Genomic DNA, 16734 nt, shown 5'->3' with positions numbered 1-16734 from the left:
TGATGTTCCAAATTATTTTCATTTTTCATTGCAATTCATGACAACTAGTACTATTACTATTACTTGTTCTTTCAATAGCCATATGATCATCTTCATTGACATAAGCAGCCAAGTTCAAATACTTGTCTTGATCTGCCCTATTTCTCCATCTTGACCTACAAATCACACACCTAATAGATCTTCTTCTTTGAGTCCTTTTCCAAGTCATCAAGCATTCTTCATGTAGTGCATTCCTACATGTTCCACAAGCAACCAATTTCTCACCTTGCTTCCCCATCTCCTCGAGGCAAATCGGGCAAGTGGCACCCTCCTCGACGTTACTACAAGGGGCGTGTTCGCGACCATGAAGCTCTCTTTGGCGGAAAAACGCTTGATGGAACCTTTCACGAAGCGTAGGGCCTGCAAGGGCGTCGATAGAGCTAGGATTGGCCAAGAGTCGAGTCACTTGACTAGGCCTTAGCGTCCGCCTCCTTAAGCATGTGTCATCTAAGGGGACCCCAAGGACTTTGATAAGCACAAACAAAATGTGCTTACATGGGGTTGTGCGATCAGGGCACGTACATACAAGACTGGTTGATACATTGACAACATACACATTACTTGTTGCACCTAATACATAAAAGTTTGGGTCTGACCTATAAAGCAAAAGTAAACGATTGCTTAAAGCTCGTATAATTCTATCTGTGAAAGCTTGCGTGGGATGAAATCGAGTGGAGGGTTGGCTTTCGTGGGTGTGGTCCGATGTTGATTGCCCAACGACGTAAGTTGGCTCCATGGAAGGTAGATGGTGTAAGGGCAAGGTAGGCTTGTTAATTGTTATTGCAAGAGGAGATGGAAATGAGACTTAAGAGGAGGTTTTGTGAGAAGATTTTGAAGAGATACTTTGGATGATTTTAGGGGGTATGTGCTTGGTTGGAGATTGCTTTTAGTAATGAATAGGAAAAGGGGAAAAAGGGGAAAAGTGCATAATAATGTAAATACTATAATCAAACGTATAAGTAACAAGCTTCAAAAATTCTAAACCTTGTCTTGTATGTGTTTTTTTAAGTTGACTACTATACGGCACGTTATCTTTACCCAAAATCCAAAAGTTTATTAAAAAACATTCCGTTGCCGGGACTTGAACCCGGGTCTCTCGGGTGAGAGCCGAGTATCCTAACCAACTAGACTACAACGGATTGTTGTTAGCTTGTGTAGTATTTTATTAACAAATGTTACTACTAACATTTCAGCTATAATTTAACATTAATTAATTAATTAATTAATCAATATTTATCTCGTCCTGTCTCGCCTTATCTTGCTTACTTTTTAATCAAAAGGACATTTTGGCCCATTTAATTTGTTGTCTTCATCCCTCCTAAAATCTAATTAAATTTTTTATGAATAAAATATACTAACAGTCCGTTTGGTTAATGATACTAAATAGTGGTAATGAAAATAATTTATAGTGTAAAATTTCATCAAAAGTTTTATGTTATTCAAATGGTAATGAAACTTTGATCACAAAAAAGTTTTTTTGTTTACAAATTTTCATTAACACCTAATGCCACCTCTCCTAATGGTAATGCATTGGAATGAACTTTATGAAGAAAAAGAGATGATTGAAGTTGGACATGCTTGGCCATCAAAGTAGCTAAGAGATTTTTCAACCAAAATTACACAAGTTTTTCATTCCCATTACCACCGTTTATTATCACAAACCAAACGGGTCATAAATACAATAAAGATAATTAATTAGTGAATGAAAAATTATCGAAAATAATCTAACATTTCAATTATCCGCTATTTTTTAGATTATTATTTAATAATCTAACCTATGCTATGTATTTGTTCTCTTGAACCACTAGTCCACCACACTATAGTCTATCTCTATACCCCTCTCCCACATCGGATATTTTGGAAACAAATAATTATTAAAAATAAAATTATTGAAAAATACTCGATAAATGAGATTATTATAATGGGTGAATGATATGTTTTAATTATATTACAGTTTCTTCATTAATTAAATTAATTAAAGAAAAAACATTAATTTCTCGAGTTTCCGATTTTCTCATTCCCTCTTCCTCGCTGCTGCTCTACAACATCGCTTTTCAGGTGTTACTGCTACACTCACTCTTTTTTCATTTTTTTTTATTCGTTAATTCTCGATTTCAATTATGTTAGATCTGTTCTTTCTATTGATGTTTATGACTTGCTAATCTATTATTATCATTGCATTTTATTTGAATTGCAATTCAGATTTGTTCAATCGTAGCTTCTTTAAGCATTAACCTTTCTTTCTTGTTTCATGAATCATGATTCATGATTATGTTGAATTTGATTCTATTTTTGCCAATTTTTCCTGGAAACGGAAGAATTTGAGGAAATATTTTTTTTTTGTTGCTGTATTGTAGAGTATTGATTTTGGGGATTTTAACTTTACCTCTTTGTGAAAACATCTGAATAGTGAAATAATTATTTCCAGCATTTTTAGTGAATCTTTGAAAGCTATCACATTTGCAGTCCAAAACATGGTCTTCATTTCTCTCCTTGTTCTCCTCCCACTCTCTTTGCTCCTCCTCCTTTATGTCATAGTTCGCCCTCGCCCAGTCACAGTTCCAATCAAAAATCGCCATGTCTTCATTACTGGCGGATCAAGCGGCATTGGTCTAGCCCTGGCTCACCGCTTCGCCTCAGAGGGTGCAAGGGTTTCCATATTAGCACGTGACCTTCGTAAACTTGAAGACGCGAAGGAAGCAATCCAGCTTGCTTCTGGTGCCGAGGTCAGTATCTTCAGTGCTGATGTAAGGCATTTCAATAGTGTGAAGAAGGCAATTGAAGATGCTGGCCCTATTGATATATTGGTGTGTAATCAAGGGGTTTTTGTTCCTCAAGAGATGGAAATTCAGCCGTTGGATGAAATTAAGTTCATGATTGATGTCAATGTGATGGGAACTTTCCATCTGATTAAAGCTGCTTTGCCGATGATGAAGAAAGATCGTAAATCTCGTGGTCCTGCTTCTATTGCCATCATGTCTTCTCAAGCTGGTCAGGTTAGATAAATTATTGTTTTTTTAGTCATATCCTTCTATTTAGTTACATGAAATTCACTGTTTGGTAATTGATAATGGCATAGTTTTGTGTGTTTAAGGTGTTCTCCTAATGTTGAGTTAGATTAAAATTCTACCTTTTTTTGATGATTATGAACTAAACTTGTTGTGGTAAATTGATTATGAAAGTGTAATGATTAACTTTGTGAATAACTGTGCTTTTGAAATGTCTTGCATGAGAAATAACCTGTTGCATTGTGGTTGCATTCAAAACTTTTAATAAGTTGATGTATGCAATTAAGGATCAACTGGAATCAAACTTCTTTTTACTGTATAAGGTTGCATACGTCTGAAGCCCCAAAAACTCGCTTAGACATGCAATGTTGTGGCATTGGGGAAATGAATTAATGTTTTTCAATAACCAATTAACAATTAACATTTGACAGGTTGCTTTTATCCTTTTTAGTATTCAATTTTCGATGTTTTACTCATTCAAGTTTTTGGTATTAATAATTTGACATATATTGTTGTAAGCGTTTTGCAAGGCAAGAGGAGTAAGACTCTTTATTGTTTCTTTCATTTTCTCCCCTATTGTTGCTCAATTTAAAATTTAGCCTTTTGTTCATCTCATTGTTTACCTAATATGAAGAATAGATAATAATTTTCTAGATATTTATGTTTTTTTAGTGTTCTTTCTATTTCCCTAAGTAGCTGACAAAGACTTTGAAGTAATTTTAAAGTCTCCTTTTACTTCAAAAATCAGAAGTGGTTGATGAACCCATAGGAATACTTCATCATTGAAACTCGATGGCTTTTAGTTGTCTCGTCACTATTGTCTTATATCTAATAAAATTTTTTATGGCAATGTGGTTTTGACTATGAAATTCAAAATGGTACATGTGCTTTCTTAAGGTTTATTGTTATGTTGCCATATAGGTGGGAATTTATGGTTATACAGCCTACTCAGCTAGTAAGTTTGCACTTCGCGGTGTGGCTGAAGCACTGCAGCAGGAAGTGATTGCAGATGATATCCATGTCTCGCTGATATTTCCTCCAGATACTGACACTCCTGGTTTAGAAGAAGGTTTGTTTACCAGAATTCTGTTATGTGCATGATCTTAAGGCTATGGTACTTATTTTGACATTGGTAAGGGATTGAGGGTGGTTAACTTATCTTGAAAGTATTGGTTGGAAAACTAATTTTTTTGATGGTAAATACAGTGTTCTGTCAAAATATCCTATGCAACAATTTTCTTCTGAAGAATCGTTTTAAGAGAAATAGTGTCATGGTCATGTTTCTTTGCATCTTTCCATCTTCTCAAGTATTTTGAGCTTTGTCTGTCAATGCTGGAAGGTGATCGTATTTCTATGTAACAGGCTAGTTTTGGATTTTGACTTCGTTGTATAATATAGTCATTATTTCCGCTCTGACATCATGATAACGACTTTTGAGCTGTGCAGCATCTATATGTCATAGTATAACTAGACCCACATTTTGGTAATTAATGTTGAAACTTCAAAGTTTAAACTTGGTGAGTTTTGGTCCTTAATGTCGAATAAACCCAAATATTTAGGAAAAAAAAAACCATTGTCGGGTGGTCCAATTTTTTAATTTTTGAATATCCCACGTTTGACCATATCTTCACTTAAAGGTTTAAGAGGTTCAGCTATAGTGACCCAAATTGTTATAATGTGCGTTTGAGCAAGATCAAGAGCTAGCACACATGGTATTGATCAATTTGAGTTGAATTGAAGGTTTTAGCACAATGATCGTAAGTCATTAGACTTCAGGGAGGATTTGACTAGATATGGATTTATAAAAAATAAAAGAAAGATGAGATATGACAATAGCCTACCCAAAGCAGGATTTTTGGATTCGGTTTTTCCTGTGATATAAAGGTTGTATCAATTTGAGTATGGTTTCAAAAACTATGGTCGGACTTGGTGGTTCATTTGTCTTTTCTCGACTGTACAGTTTTTAGGGTGCTTTCAAGATTCAGTTTTTGTAGCCCCCAGCCTTCAATAGACATTTTTGATTGGGCTTATATTTTATGCACTTTAAATCCTGTTGCAGAAAACAAGAGGCGACCCGAGATGACAACTGTTATAGCAGGTTCTTCTGGAATGATGAAAGCTGATGAAGTTGCAAAGAAAAGTATTGATGGTATAAAAAGAGGCTCTTTTATCATCCCTTGCAACCTTGAGGGGCTATTACTGTCTATAGTTACTGCCGGTCTGTCTCCACAGAGATCGTATCTGATGGCTTTTGTAGAAGTGGTTTTTGTTGGTATTGTACGTCTTGTAGCTCTGTTTTTCCAGTGGAACTGGTATGGAAGCATAGAAAAGTGGCACTCCAAGAAGAAATAGTAAGTCATGGTGGCTTGGTTTAGCCGGTTCTACTTCTATTCGATTACTTAGCCACCATTTCGTGAAATGCTATTGAATCCAATCGCTTGCAAGAAATTATTATTTGAAGCCAACATTTTATTTTCTGTTTTATCTAGATTTTTATACTTGTCCAAAACGATGAATGAATCGGGATAGTATGTCTCTACCGTCTTGTTCGAATTGTTCGGTTGGTCCATATTCCAATGTGGCGATTTGATTACCGTAACCACATGTTGATTTGATTCTGTATTCTGATCCAACGCATTCATGATTTAGGAACATAAAGCTGCTAAAAGTCGCGATTCCACTAGAGCTGAATGCAATCAAGTTCAAGATGATGTTGATTTTGTATTTTCTTAGTGTACATTGTGTATCAGAGAATTTCGCTGTTGCTTCCATATCGGATGGTTCATTCAGGTTTTATGAACTGCTAAATACTGCATTTCTGATGTCTTTAGACTCCGATTAATCATAAATCTTACGTCGAACACCCTGCGGGTTTTATGCAGATGTATTTGATCCAAGTTTCTTGTAAGGAGCTTTGAGATGAAAAAATGAAATAGATAAGATAAATTATTAAAAAAAAGCACGAAATAAGACGAAAAATCAATTTATTTCTAAAAATAATTGTCTAATTTTCAAATCTGAGGTTTGGTTCTGTTCGCAGTTACTTAATTTTTTAAAAAGACAAAGAAGCTGTTTGCAGTAACTGGGAACAGGGCTGCTGACTTTTTTGACCCTGTTCGCAGTTACTAACTGCGAACACCATCGAGCATAATGGGTTTGTTAGTAACTGCGAACAGGGTCAAAAAAGTCTAACAGCCTTGTTCGCAGTTACCAACTGCGAACAGCTTCTTTGCCTTTTAAAAAATTAAGCACTTGTTCGCAGTTACTAACTGCGAACAGAATCAAACCTCAGGTTTGGAAATTAGACGCTTACTTTTAGAAATAAGTTGATTTTCATCTTATTCTGTGCTTTTTTTTTAATAATTTATCTTATCTATTTCAATAATTTGCTTTGAGATGTGTTGAAGCCGATGAGTTGAGATTTGACTAAATCAAAACTCCCCCATACATTTGAGTTTGTACCATATGACTCAAAAAGTTCTCATATATTTGAGTCATATGGTGCAAATTCAAAAGGATTGAAAGAGTGTTTTCCATACTTAGAGCTTGTACTTGTTCAAGTTAGCATACGAAAGTTGTATGATTTTTAATTATCGAGGTGAACTAGTAGCTAAAGACGATTTAAAAAAACTTCTCTCTTTTCCCGGTGAGATTGAAATCAAAGTAAAAGAGAATGGTATTTAAGGGAAGTAGGGAAAGTTATATTTTGTTATTTAGTGTAGCAAATATGATATTATATAGAGAGAAACAATAAATTTATAGATGATACTATAAAAGAGTTTAAATGTATGAATGTGAAATGCGATTAAAAGAAGGTGATGAGATATTTTCAAAATAAGAAAATGATGTTGGGATATATGAAAATGAAAATTGAATTGGATAGTGGAAGTATAAAGATGGATGAGTGAAAGGCACAGAGGTAAGCTCTAAAGAGGAAGACAGGCTCTTATATAGAGAAAGAAAAGGTACAAAAAGTATAATGGCTAGTGAAATATTAAATTATTATTAAAATAAAATTTAAAATTGAAATTATTTATAGCGGATTAATAAAATGTTAAATTATTTATATTAATTTTTTTATTATTCTATTAGTTATAAATTTTAACTTTTAAAATAAATTAAAAGAAAAACATATCGATTAATAAAATAATATGAAATATTATTTTTACACCTCAAAATTCTTAATTTCAAATTTTCTTAAATGTCTAAAAACTATCTAATCATTACCTTCAACATTTTACCTTTTTAGTGAAATTTGAATAAAATAAGATTATTTAACAACTTAATTTCAAAAATAAGCTTCTTGAAAACTTAATTCCCAAAATAAGCGTCCGTACATCCAAACCTAGCCTTGGAATAAATCGCTGTTACTAACAGCGACTTAGGGAGTTGACCAGTCAACTCCTTAAGTCGCTGTTAGTAACAGCGACTTTAAGATTAACTGGTCAACTTCTTAATCTCGTAGGTTAGAATGAGGAAGTAATTGAGAACTGAAAACTAATACGCATTAAGTTGTTGTTACTAACAGCGACTTAAAAAAATTAATAAATAAAATAATATTTTTTTTTAAGTCGCTGTTAGTAACAGCGACTTACTCCAAAGCTAGGTTTGGATGTACAGACGCTTATTTTGGAAATTAAATTTTCACGAAGCTTATTTTTGGAATTAAGTTGTTAAAAGATCTTATTTTATTCAAATTTTCCTTTTTAGTTATGACACAATCTTTTTTAATTGTTTTTGTAATTTTACCCTAATGTTTTCAAAATTCACTCATACTCCCTCCTATTCACTATTATTGACTCATTTGATTTTAACACGTTTGCCAATACATATATTTAATTGTAAATATCTCAAATTATGTTTCATTAAAAATTATAAAACATTAAATTAAATAAAATTTACATTAAAAGCACTTTACCTGAAAAAAAGTATGTCAACTATGCTATCAAAAACAAACTTGCTTCAACTAAAACAAAATTCAATTTTCCAAAGAGATTACTCCATTTACGAGACAATTTTAGTTCAAAGGGAGTATGCCAAATATACTATCAAAAACAAACTTATCATATCAACTAAACTAATTTGTCCATTAAAATTACTTTCAGATGAAGACCACTATACTAGGATTACCAACTTGTACATTACTCTTCATTATTTCAGAAAGCAATCATCAATGGAAGCAGCATCCGCAGCTTCATTAAGCTCAGCAATGGCAGACATGTCGTCAACTCGGATTTCACAGTAAATATCAAGTGCTACTATCAAGGTTCGCAAACTTCTGCTTACATTGCAATTTAGTTTATACAGATTTATGTAAATAATTGTTACACTTGATTGCTACTGCTTCTAAAATCTCGAAATCTTTATCAATAGTGTCAGCATCTATAATAACATCTGACTCTCTCAAACCCCATCCTAGGTGGAAGCCATTTAACGGCATTGGGATAGTGAAATGTTGTAGTTGCGCTTGAGCCTTTGAAAAAGATGAAAGCCCGGTACTCACCAAGAGGTAACTTAGCAAGAAAAGAGGGGATCTTTGTGGAGACGACCCGGTAGTAACTAAAGACAGTAATAGCCCCTCGAGGTTGCAATGGATGATGAAACAACCTCTTTTATGCCATCAATGTTAATTATTCCATAAGAACTTGCTTTAACAGTTGTCAGGTGCAGTTGAAGAGCACAAAATGTGAATCTAATTGTTGTAACAAATTTGGAAGGTCTGAGCAAAAAATGTGTTTTAGAAGACAAATAACTTATTTTTTTGAGGGAGAGGGGGGAACCAAGAGGCCAAAAGGATGAAAATATAGGTGGTAGTTCAAGATATGATAGTATCCTTACGCTAAATGCAAGGAATAAGAATGACTGCCGAAAGAAATTACGAACACCATTCACGAGCATTTTGGAACAACCGCAACCATGGACTTGGCCCCTTCTTATCAACATTCCAGTGCTTTGGATACCAGGGGTATTGCCACATTAAGAAGCAACGCTCAGGGTGAGGCATCATAGCCAGATGCCTGCCATCTGGAGAGCAGATAGCCGCAATCCCAAGAGGGGATCCATTAAGGTTAAATGGGTACGTTTCTGTTGGTTTCCCAAGGTCGTCACAGTATCTCAAGGGAGCTAAATCAGAACCAAGAACACTGTTTAGAACATCAGTATCTGGAAAATAGGCTCTTCCCTCACCGTGAGCAGCCCATACACCTAGGGTACTACCTTTCATTCCTTTTAACATAATAGCAGGAGAGTCTCCAATTGACACACTTGTGAAACGGCATTCAAATCGTCCCGATTCGTTGTGGATGAACCTAGGTTGTGCAGTATCACCACCATTACCATGTACACCGCCAACTTCCGGGCCCGGGATCCATCCAAGTAAAGCCATAAGCTGACAACCGTTGCAGACCCCGAGACTGAAAGTATCAGGTCGATGGTAGAATTCTTGAAATTGATCTAGAAGAGGTTGATTAAATCTTATCGAAGCTGACCAACCCTTAGCTGAATCAAGAACATCGGCATAACTAAAGCCTCCAACAAATGCAATCCCACGAAATTCTTTCAAAGAAACAGTTCCACTAAGGAGGTCTGACATCGCAACATCCCATGGCTCAAAACCAGCAGCATAGAATGCAGCTGACATTTCTCTATCACCATTGCTACCTTCCTCACGGAGAATGGCCACTTTTGGTTTGGTGGTTGCAAGCATGTATTTATCATCTGTAACAGCAGGGGTGAAGGACAAAGACCAAGAAGGTTCTTGTCGATGCTTTAAACCTTCTTTCTCTGATTCAACACATGAGGCCAACCTTTGGAATTTTTCTAAATTGAAACTGGTTTCTTCCCACATATCCCTCAAGTAAGCCACATCTTCGTTCAAATGAATGATCCCGTCAACTGCCAAATCAATAGTTTTCCCTGAAGTGACTCGGCCAATGATCTCCGACGAGATGCCAGCACTACTTAATTTCCCCTTTACTGATTCCACTAACATTGTGTCGACCTCAAGAATCAAACCTAGCTCCTCAGCAAAGAGAGTTTCAAAAAGACTATGCCCTTCAGATTTTAGTTCCAGAGAAAGCCCACAGTTTCCTGCAAAAGCCATCTCCAGGAGGCTGACAAGTAACCCACCATCACTAACATCATGACCAGCAGAAATGAGATCATCTGCGATTAGATCCTGAACTGCATTGAATGATCTCTTAAAGTAAGGGACATCATCAAGATCAGGAGACTGGCTGCCAATTTGATCAAAGGCCTAAAAGAAAGCAACGACAAAAGCAAGAGAATCAGTCAAATAAACAAATGAATCAGCCTAACAGTTTTTTTGTAACAAGACAAAGTTGAACTACACAAATAGCAACAAAGTACAAAGAAAAATGCCAAAAGGAGCCCACAGACAAAAAGGTACCAAGACAAACCAACAAAAAGACACCTCAAAAGAAGCATCCGTACCAACAAAGGGTTGCGCAAAAGCCACTCTTCATATGCTATGGGAAGCTGAACCATTACAAGACCAAACCTCACCAAAAAGCTGAAGCACTCTTCATTAGCTCTACACGACACTCTGAAAAGAATATCCCTAGAAACAAAAGTCTCACTTTTCCTCTCATCACCAAAAATGCCCTTATTTCCATAGTACCAAATAACATAACATAACATTTCAGTCCACACCATGACTTTAAGTTTAGCTTTCCATGACCCCACCTTGCTAATTTTAATGAAAAAATCGACCTCATCATCCCAAGAGCAACCAACAGAGCCACTGTGGATGCCCATAAACACTTGCATTTTCACATCCTTCACAAAGGGACAGTGAAAGAACACATGTTGCAAATTTTCCAACTCTTTTTTGCACAGTTTACGATGAGGATTGAAGTTTAGCCCACATATTTAAGGAGATGGGAAAAGTAGGAAGTTCGTTATGTAGCGCCATCCAGAGGCAAAACACACTACGAGCAGCAGCGTCATTATAGCAAATAAGACCAAGTCATTTTACCTTATCCAAATCTCTTTTCAAGAAGAAATGAGCTAATTTGATGTTAAACTCAGGCGCTCACTGAGTTTAAGAGTACACACCCTCGCATTATATAGCTCCAACTTAGCTGTACCTTTTTGCATTTAATTCCATTTTTTCCGAATTTTTAAAAGACATTGCTACAAATTAGCAGCCTTAAGAGTACACACACTGGCATTATATGGCTCCAACAGCTTCAGTTCATGCTTTCAAGGTAAAATTTAATTCAAAAAGGCCTTCACAGTTCAACATCTAACAAGAGCACATTGGTACAAATTAGCAGCCTCACCCTAGGCAAAAAAAAGAAAGAGAGATATCGATCGATTATACTATATAAAAAAGGCCAAAAATGGGGGAAAAAAAAAAGTATTTTGTGTTATGAGTCTGGTAGTGGTGTATATATTCATGCAAGCAGAAAGACAATAAACATGATTATCATCATCATCATAGGCAGCATATCCCGCTCTCATAGAGGCTACGAAAAACAATATGCCAAGTCTTAAAACTAGCATATTAAAGAAAACATTAAAATGATTCTCAAAAGCAAGAAAGATACCTGGGCAAGTGCAGAACCCCCTAGGCGGCGCTTTCCTTTAGCCAGATCAATATAAATCAAAACTCCATTATCTTCTAGCTTTAGATCTGGAGTAACAGTTTTTGTTATGTCAGGAGTAGTTACGTAGGCGCTGATTACAAGATTTCCTGGGGCTTTGACGACCTCACCACCTGCATTGGCAGCCATGGAAAGACTATCTTTTCCACCATCTATAGCAATACCAAGTTCAATCATGGCTTCAGAAAGGGCTGTGGCAGCATCATACATGTTTGCACCTTCCCCATCAAGCTTGGCAGCATACATCCAGTTGCCACTGGCTTTAACATCTGAAAGAGATGTAATTTTCGCCCATATGAGATTTGTGAGTGCTTCACCAACAGCTAATCTTGCCATTGCTTTAGGATTCAACAAACCCTTAATAGGCTGCTCGCCAATAGCACAAGCACCTCCAGTGAAGTTGGTGTAGCTCTGGGCAATAACTGCTACATCAGCAAGAGTAATTTGTAAGGGGCCCACAGTCTGCTGCTGCGCGACAAGGCCAGTGACACACCTATCCACCTTTGTGGTTAAGAAACGCTTTGAGCACACAGATGGGAGTCTTAACACCCTTTTCAAGGAATCCATCACTGTTGTTCCAGGAGCAATATCAAGTGGCTCTTGAGGATGGGCAACACGCTGGAACTCAAAAGTTTTCTGAGGCATGTCACCAAGCACCTTTTCAAGCTCAAGATCTACCGCGGGAGGGGGAGGGGGGACTCCGTCAAGACGGCTTTTCTCAATAGCAGCACCATCAACCAAAACAACACGTCCTGCCCCATTGATAGTTCCAATCACAGCCATCGATAACCTCTCTCTATCACAAATTGATTGTAACATGCTACGACTCTCAGCCTTCACCAATATGGCATCTTGCTCCTGATACTCTGCACCCCATATCTCCAATATTGACATTGTGTGATCACCAACTACTACAGCCCTGATATCAATTTGAGCACCCTTAGGATAAATTATCTCCTTTACAACATTACAATTACCACCCGCACCTTGATCATGGATGCTTATAATAGGATTTTTATCACCCATTTCAACACATGCACGAACAACACGATACAATTTCTGTGCCATTTCTGCATCTCCACGCTGTACAGCATTAAAATCAAGCTCAGCATCATTCTGACCACTCACCATACTCGAAGCAGCACCTCCTCCCATCCCAATGCGATAAGCAGGGCCACCAATCTTTACAACTAGCATGCCAATTTCAGGCTCGCCCTTGGTTATATGGACGTGCTCAATTTGCCCTATTCCAGCACTAAACATTATCGGCTTCAACCATTCCCGCCTCTCACCATTTGGAAGCCTCATCCCAAAAGTCCTAGTGTAACCCTGAATCAAGGGTTCCCCAAATTTGTTCCCATAATCAGAAGCACCATTGCTGGCATCAATGAGAATTTGCAAAGGTGAAGCTAAGTTCGAAGGATAAGTAAATGACGGATCTTCCCAAGGGGCATAAGAACCTTCCATATTCAAGTTTCCAACACAATAACCTGCTGTAGCAGCCACTACAAATGATCCTCTACCTGTAGCATGTGTATCCCTAATCCTACCACCCGCCCCAGTTTCTGCACCAGGGTAAGGAGCAACAGCACACGGGAAATTGTGAGTCTCAGCAGTAAAGAGAATATCAAGATCACGTTTCTGCACATCCAAAGGACAGGTTAAACCTGGCAAAAGAGGGCGCAATTGATTCACAATAAATCCTCTTATTGCACTAGAATTATCCTTGAACCCAATCACTGAATTGTTAGGGTTTGCCTTCAGCGTACTCTTCACAATCTGCATAAGGGTCCTTTCCACAGGTATACCATCTATCACCAATTTACCGGTAAAAAACCAATGCCTGCTGTGTTCACTATTAGACTGCGCAATATCAAATAATTCAACATTAGTAGGGTTCCGCTTAATGTCTTCCTTGAAAAGCCAAGTATAATACTGAAGATCTTGCTCATCAAATGCCAAACCCATTTTTCCGTTAATTTCTTCAAGCGCCTTTCTACCTTTTTCCATCACTTGCACATACTGAACTTCCTCAGGCACCACATTTGTCTTAAAGCTTGTAAGCCTTTGAGTATACACACATTCAGTCATTCGATCATGAACCATGGAAGCGAATTCATGTATCTGCTGTTCTGACAAAGAATTCTTAGAAAACAACTTGTACCTCCTAGAACGTTCAAGGCGATTTACCTCAGTTAAACCACATGATCGGAAAATTGATACAGCATTAGTGGACCATGCTGTTGTAAAGGATAATCTAGGTCCTACCTCGACAACTATGGAATTGCAACCTTCCATTGTCTCCTTATCAAGAAAGCTCTTTGTCCCTAAATTTTCAGGTTCATAAGTCTCACCCAACAGCCACCTAACAGCTAAAAGTTTTTCACTTGAAAGATCAGTTTCCAACCCAACATTAAAACACTGTTCAGTTTTCAAATCAATTATTTCGTTCGATATCTTTGTCTGAATTGACCTCAATAACTCATCAGCAGCATTATCTTGAATCAGCGGAACACGGAAAAAATGAGTTACCTCATCCACCGACTGTGGTAATTCTTCACTTAATGCAACCGGGACATCTCCTGAAACAATAGCCTTCAGCTTCCCTAACTTTGAACTCTTCAAACCAACACTATGGTTAAGAAAATTTGGTAATTGACCAGAGCAACGAACCAGCCCATGGCCTAAATTTTTACGCGTGCTAATAGAATTTCGAGACAGAAATAATTTACGTTGTCCATAACCCTGTTAAGAAAATAAAAACACAAATCAAAACCTATCAAATACCGATAAAACTTACAATAACACTCTAGAAGAGAACCGCCATAAATATAACATGTCTAAGCTCAAATTATAGTTTATCTAATAGTCAAAATTTCAAAATGTCAATTCTAAGTTTAAAAAATCCATAAAAATTGCAAAAACAGTACTTTCTAATAACACTTATGACTTTTCATTCTTTTTTCCAAAAATAATCAAGATAAAAGCATGAGGAATTCATTTGAATAAGTACCTTCAATTCTGGGTTCAATAGTTTGGAACCCATAAAATTGGAGCGGGTTGCCATCCTATAAACAAAAAACAAATTAGTTTCCTAAGCAAAAAACTAACACAACCCCAAAGATATAAACCAAGACAAGTGAGATCAATAGCTGTCAAATACAAATAGGATCATCAAAGCATACAAAAAAGAATAAATTAGTTTCCTAATAACAAAACTACCACAACCCCAAAATCATAAACCGAAAAACAAGTGAAATCAATAGCTGCCAAAAAACTCATAGGATCAACAAAACACACACAAAAAAAAAGAACAAATTAGTTTCCTAACAACAAAATTGACACAACTGTATAATCATAAACCCAAAAACAAGCAAAATCAATAGCTGTAAAAAACGCATAGGATCATTCAGACATAGAAAAGAACAAATTGGTTTCCAAATGACAAAACTAATGCATCTCAACATTATAAACCCAAAAAACAACCAAAATCAATCATTTTCAAAAACACATAGGATCATCAAAACACACAAAAAAGACCAAATTTGTTTCCTAATAAAAACACTCGCACAACCCCAAAATTATAAACCCAAAAACAAGCAAAATCAATTGCTGCCAAAAAACTCATAGGGTTCAAAGCACACAAAAAAAGAACAAATTAGTTTCCTAACAACAAGACAAACACAACCCTATAGTTACAAACCCAAAAACAAGTCATATCAGTAATTGTCAAAAACTCATAGGACTATTAAAATATAGAAAAAAAAACAAATTGGTTCCCTAACAACAAAACTCAAGTATAAGAAAAATCGAATCAATAGCCGCCAAAAACACTTAGAATCTTAGTTTTAGAAGGTGCGCCTCACTTTGCGCTTTGTGCACCTCGAGCTCAGGCTCGGCTGAAAATGCCTCAACAAGGCAACATGAAGCCCACTACAAGAGGCATGCGCCTTGTGCGCCTCCTGAATGGACTGGGTAATTAACTTAAAAGCTTGTATTTTTTAAAATTAAATAAAATTAGAAAACCGAATTCACTTGAATTGAAGCACGAGAAACTATTGCTTACAAAAACAGAGGATCATCAAAACACACAAGTATTGATAAACAATAGGATCCACAGCCGTATCCAAATACCCGTACCCAAGTCCAAATAACATAGGTTTTGTTGCTACGAAACTAATTTGTTCTTTTCTATGTCTTAATGATCCTACTAGTTTTTGGCAACTATTGATTTTGCTTGTTTTAGAGTTTAAAATTTTGGGGTTGTGTTAATTTTATTATTAGGCAACAAATTTATTCTTTTTGTGTGTTTTTATTTTTATTCTCCTATGAGTTTTTAGGGTTTTCAATTTTGTTGTTATGCAACTTTTTTTGTAATTTTAGGGAGAAATTTCCTTTTTTTAAACAGTGATTTGATTAAAAATAAAACTATCAGTACAACCAACAAAATCAATAAACATGTGTTAACAAAGATAATTGATATTTTATTTGAATACTTTAACAACCAAGTCCACATTAAACCCTAACCATTCAAAACAATGATAAAAAACCAACAAACCTTAACTTTAACAGAAATTAACCCACAATTTCAACCTAATGCTAAGAAAGAGATGAAATTGGTAGAATAAAAGAACAAATAGAATCGTATCAATCAAGATAAAAAAACAGAAATTGGTAAAATTAACCGGCAGGGCCTGATGAGTTATTCCAAAAATTTTTTTTAAAAAAATACATCAATCTCTATATTATCCCAAATCATTCTAGAAAACAAAATAAAGACAACTATAGTACCGGCAGGCGACAGGCTTGCAGGAAGTAGGAGGAGCAGCCGCAGGTGAAAACAGAGCAGCGGTAGACGAACGGTGAGAACAGTCTGTGAGAGTGAGGAAGTGAAGGAGAACCTGCGTAGGGACTAGGGTTTGAATGAGAGACAAGAGAATGGGGACTTAAACGAGGGTTTAGGACGTTCTCAATTACGATTAGAAATTTTTTTTTAACGGATCCTAAATATCCATGCATTCGGGCCTGGATTTTATTTGGAAACTCGGGAATCCTTCAAA

At 36.3% G+C, this 16734-nt stretch overlaps 3 protein-coding genes and 1 non-coding gene across 5 annotated transcripts; 1 reads left to right on the top strand and 3 right to left on the bottom strand.

Annotated features, from left to right (window-relative positions):
* Window positions 1–25: 25 nt before the first annotated feature.
* LOC130804588 (uncharacterized) lies at window positions 26–775 on the bottom strand. Its single transcript, XM_057669077.1, has one exon. The coding sequence runs from the start codon at window positions 773–775 to the stop codon at window positions 26–28; it is 750 nt and encodes a 249-aa protein (XP_057525060.1).
* Window positions 776–1105: 330 nt separating this feature from the next.
* TRNAE-CUC (transfer RNA glutamic acid (anticodon CUC)) lies at window positions 1106–1178 on the bottom strand. Its single transcript has one exon. It is a non-coding gene; the product is annotated as a tRNA-Glu (tRNA).
* A 668-nt stretch (window positions 1179–1846) lies between these two features.
* On the top strand, window positions 1847–5855 carry LOC130804585 (3-dehydrosphinganine reductase TSC10A-like). Of its 2 annotated transcripts, none has more exons than XM_057669069.1 (4): window positions 1847–2097; window positions 2506–3035; window positions 3969–4116; window positions 5107–5855. In XM_057669069.1, the coding sequence occupies exons 2-4, from the start codon at window positions 2514–2516 to the stop codon at window positions 5397–5399; spliced, it is 963 nt and encodes a 320-aa protein (XP_057525052.1). In that variant the 5' UTR covers window positions 1847–2097; window positions 2506–2513; the 3' UTR covers window positions 5400–5855. The 2 variants fall into 2 exon arrangements, with proteins under 2 accessions (XP_057525052.1, XP_057525053.1); XM_057669070.1 differs by having other exon boundaries at window positions 2468–3035.
* Window positions 5856–8092: 2237 nt separating this feature from the next.
* LOC130804584 (probable phosphoribosylformylglycinamidine synthase, chloroplastic/mitochondrial) lies at window positions 8093–16669 on the bottom strand. The gene is made up of 4 exons (XM_057669068.1): window positions 16466–16669; window positions 14688–14742; window positions 11618–14419; window positions 8093–10302 (listed from the first exon to the last, which is right to left on the bottom strand). Exons 2-4 carry the CDS (start codon window positions 14739–14741, stop codon window positions 8923–8925), a joined length of 4236 nt encoding a protein of 1411 aa, XP_057525051.1. The 5' UTR covers window position 14742; window positions 16466–16669; the 3' UTR covers window positions 8093–8922.
* Between the last annotated feature and the right edge of the window lie 65 nt (window positions 16670–16734).

The sequence above is a fragment of the Amaranthus tricolor genome, chromosome 17 (genome assembly GCF_026212465.1).
Source record: "Amaranthus tricolor cultivar Red isolate AtriRed21 chromosome 17, ASM2621246v1, whole genome shotgun sequence".
In the NCBI taxonomy this organism is placed as follows: Eukaryota; Viridiplantae; Streptophyta; class Magnoliopsida; order Caryophyllales; family Amaranthaceae; genus Amaranthus; species Amaranthus tricolor.
The sequence above is the reverse complement of the archived record's forward strand: the minus strand, read 5'-3'. Positions and strand labels throughout refer to the sequence as shown.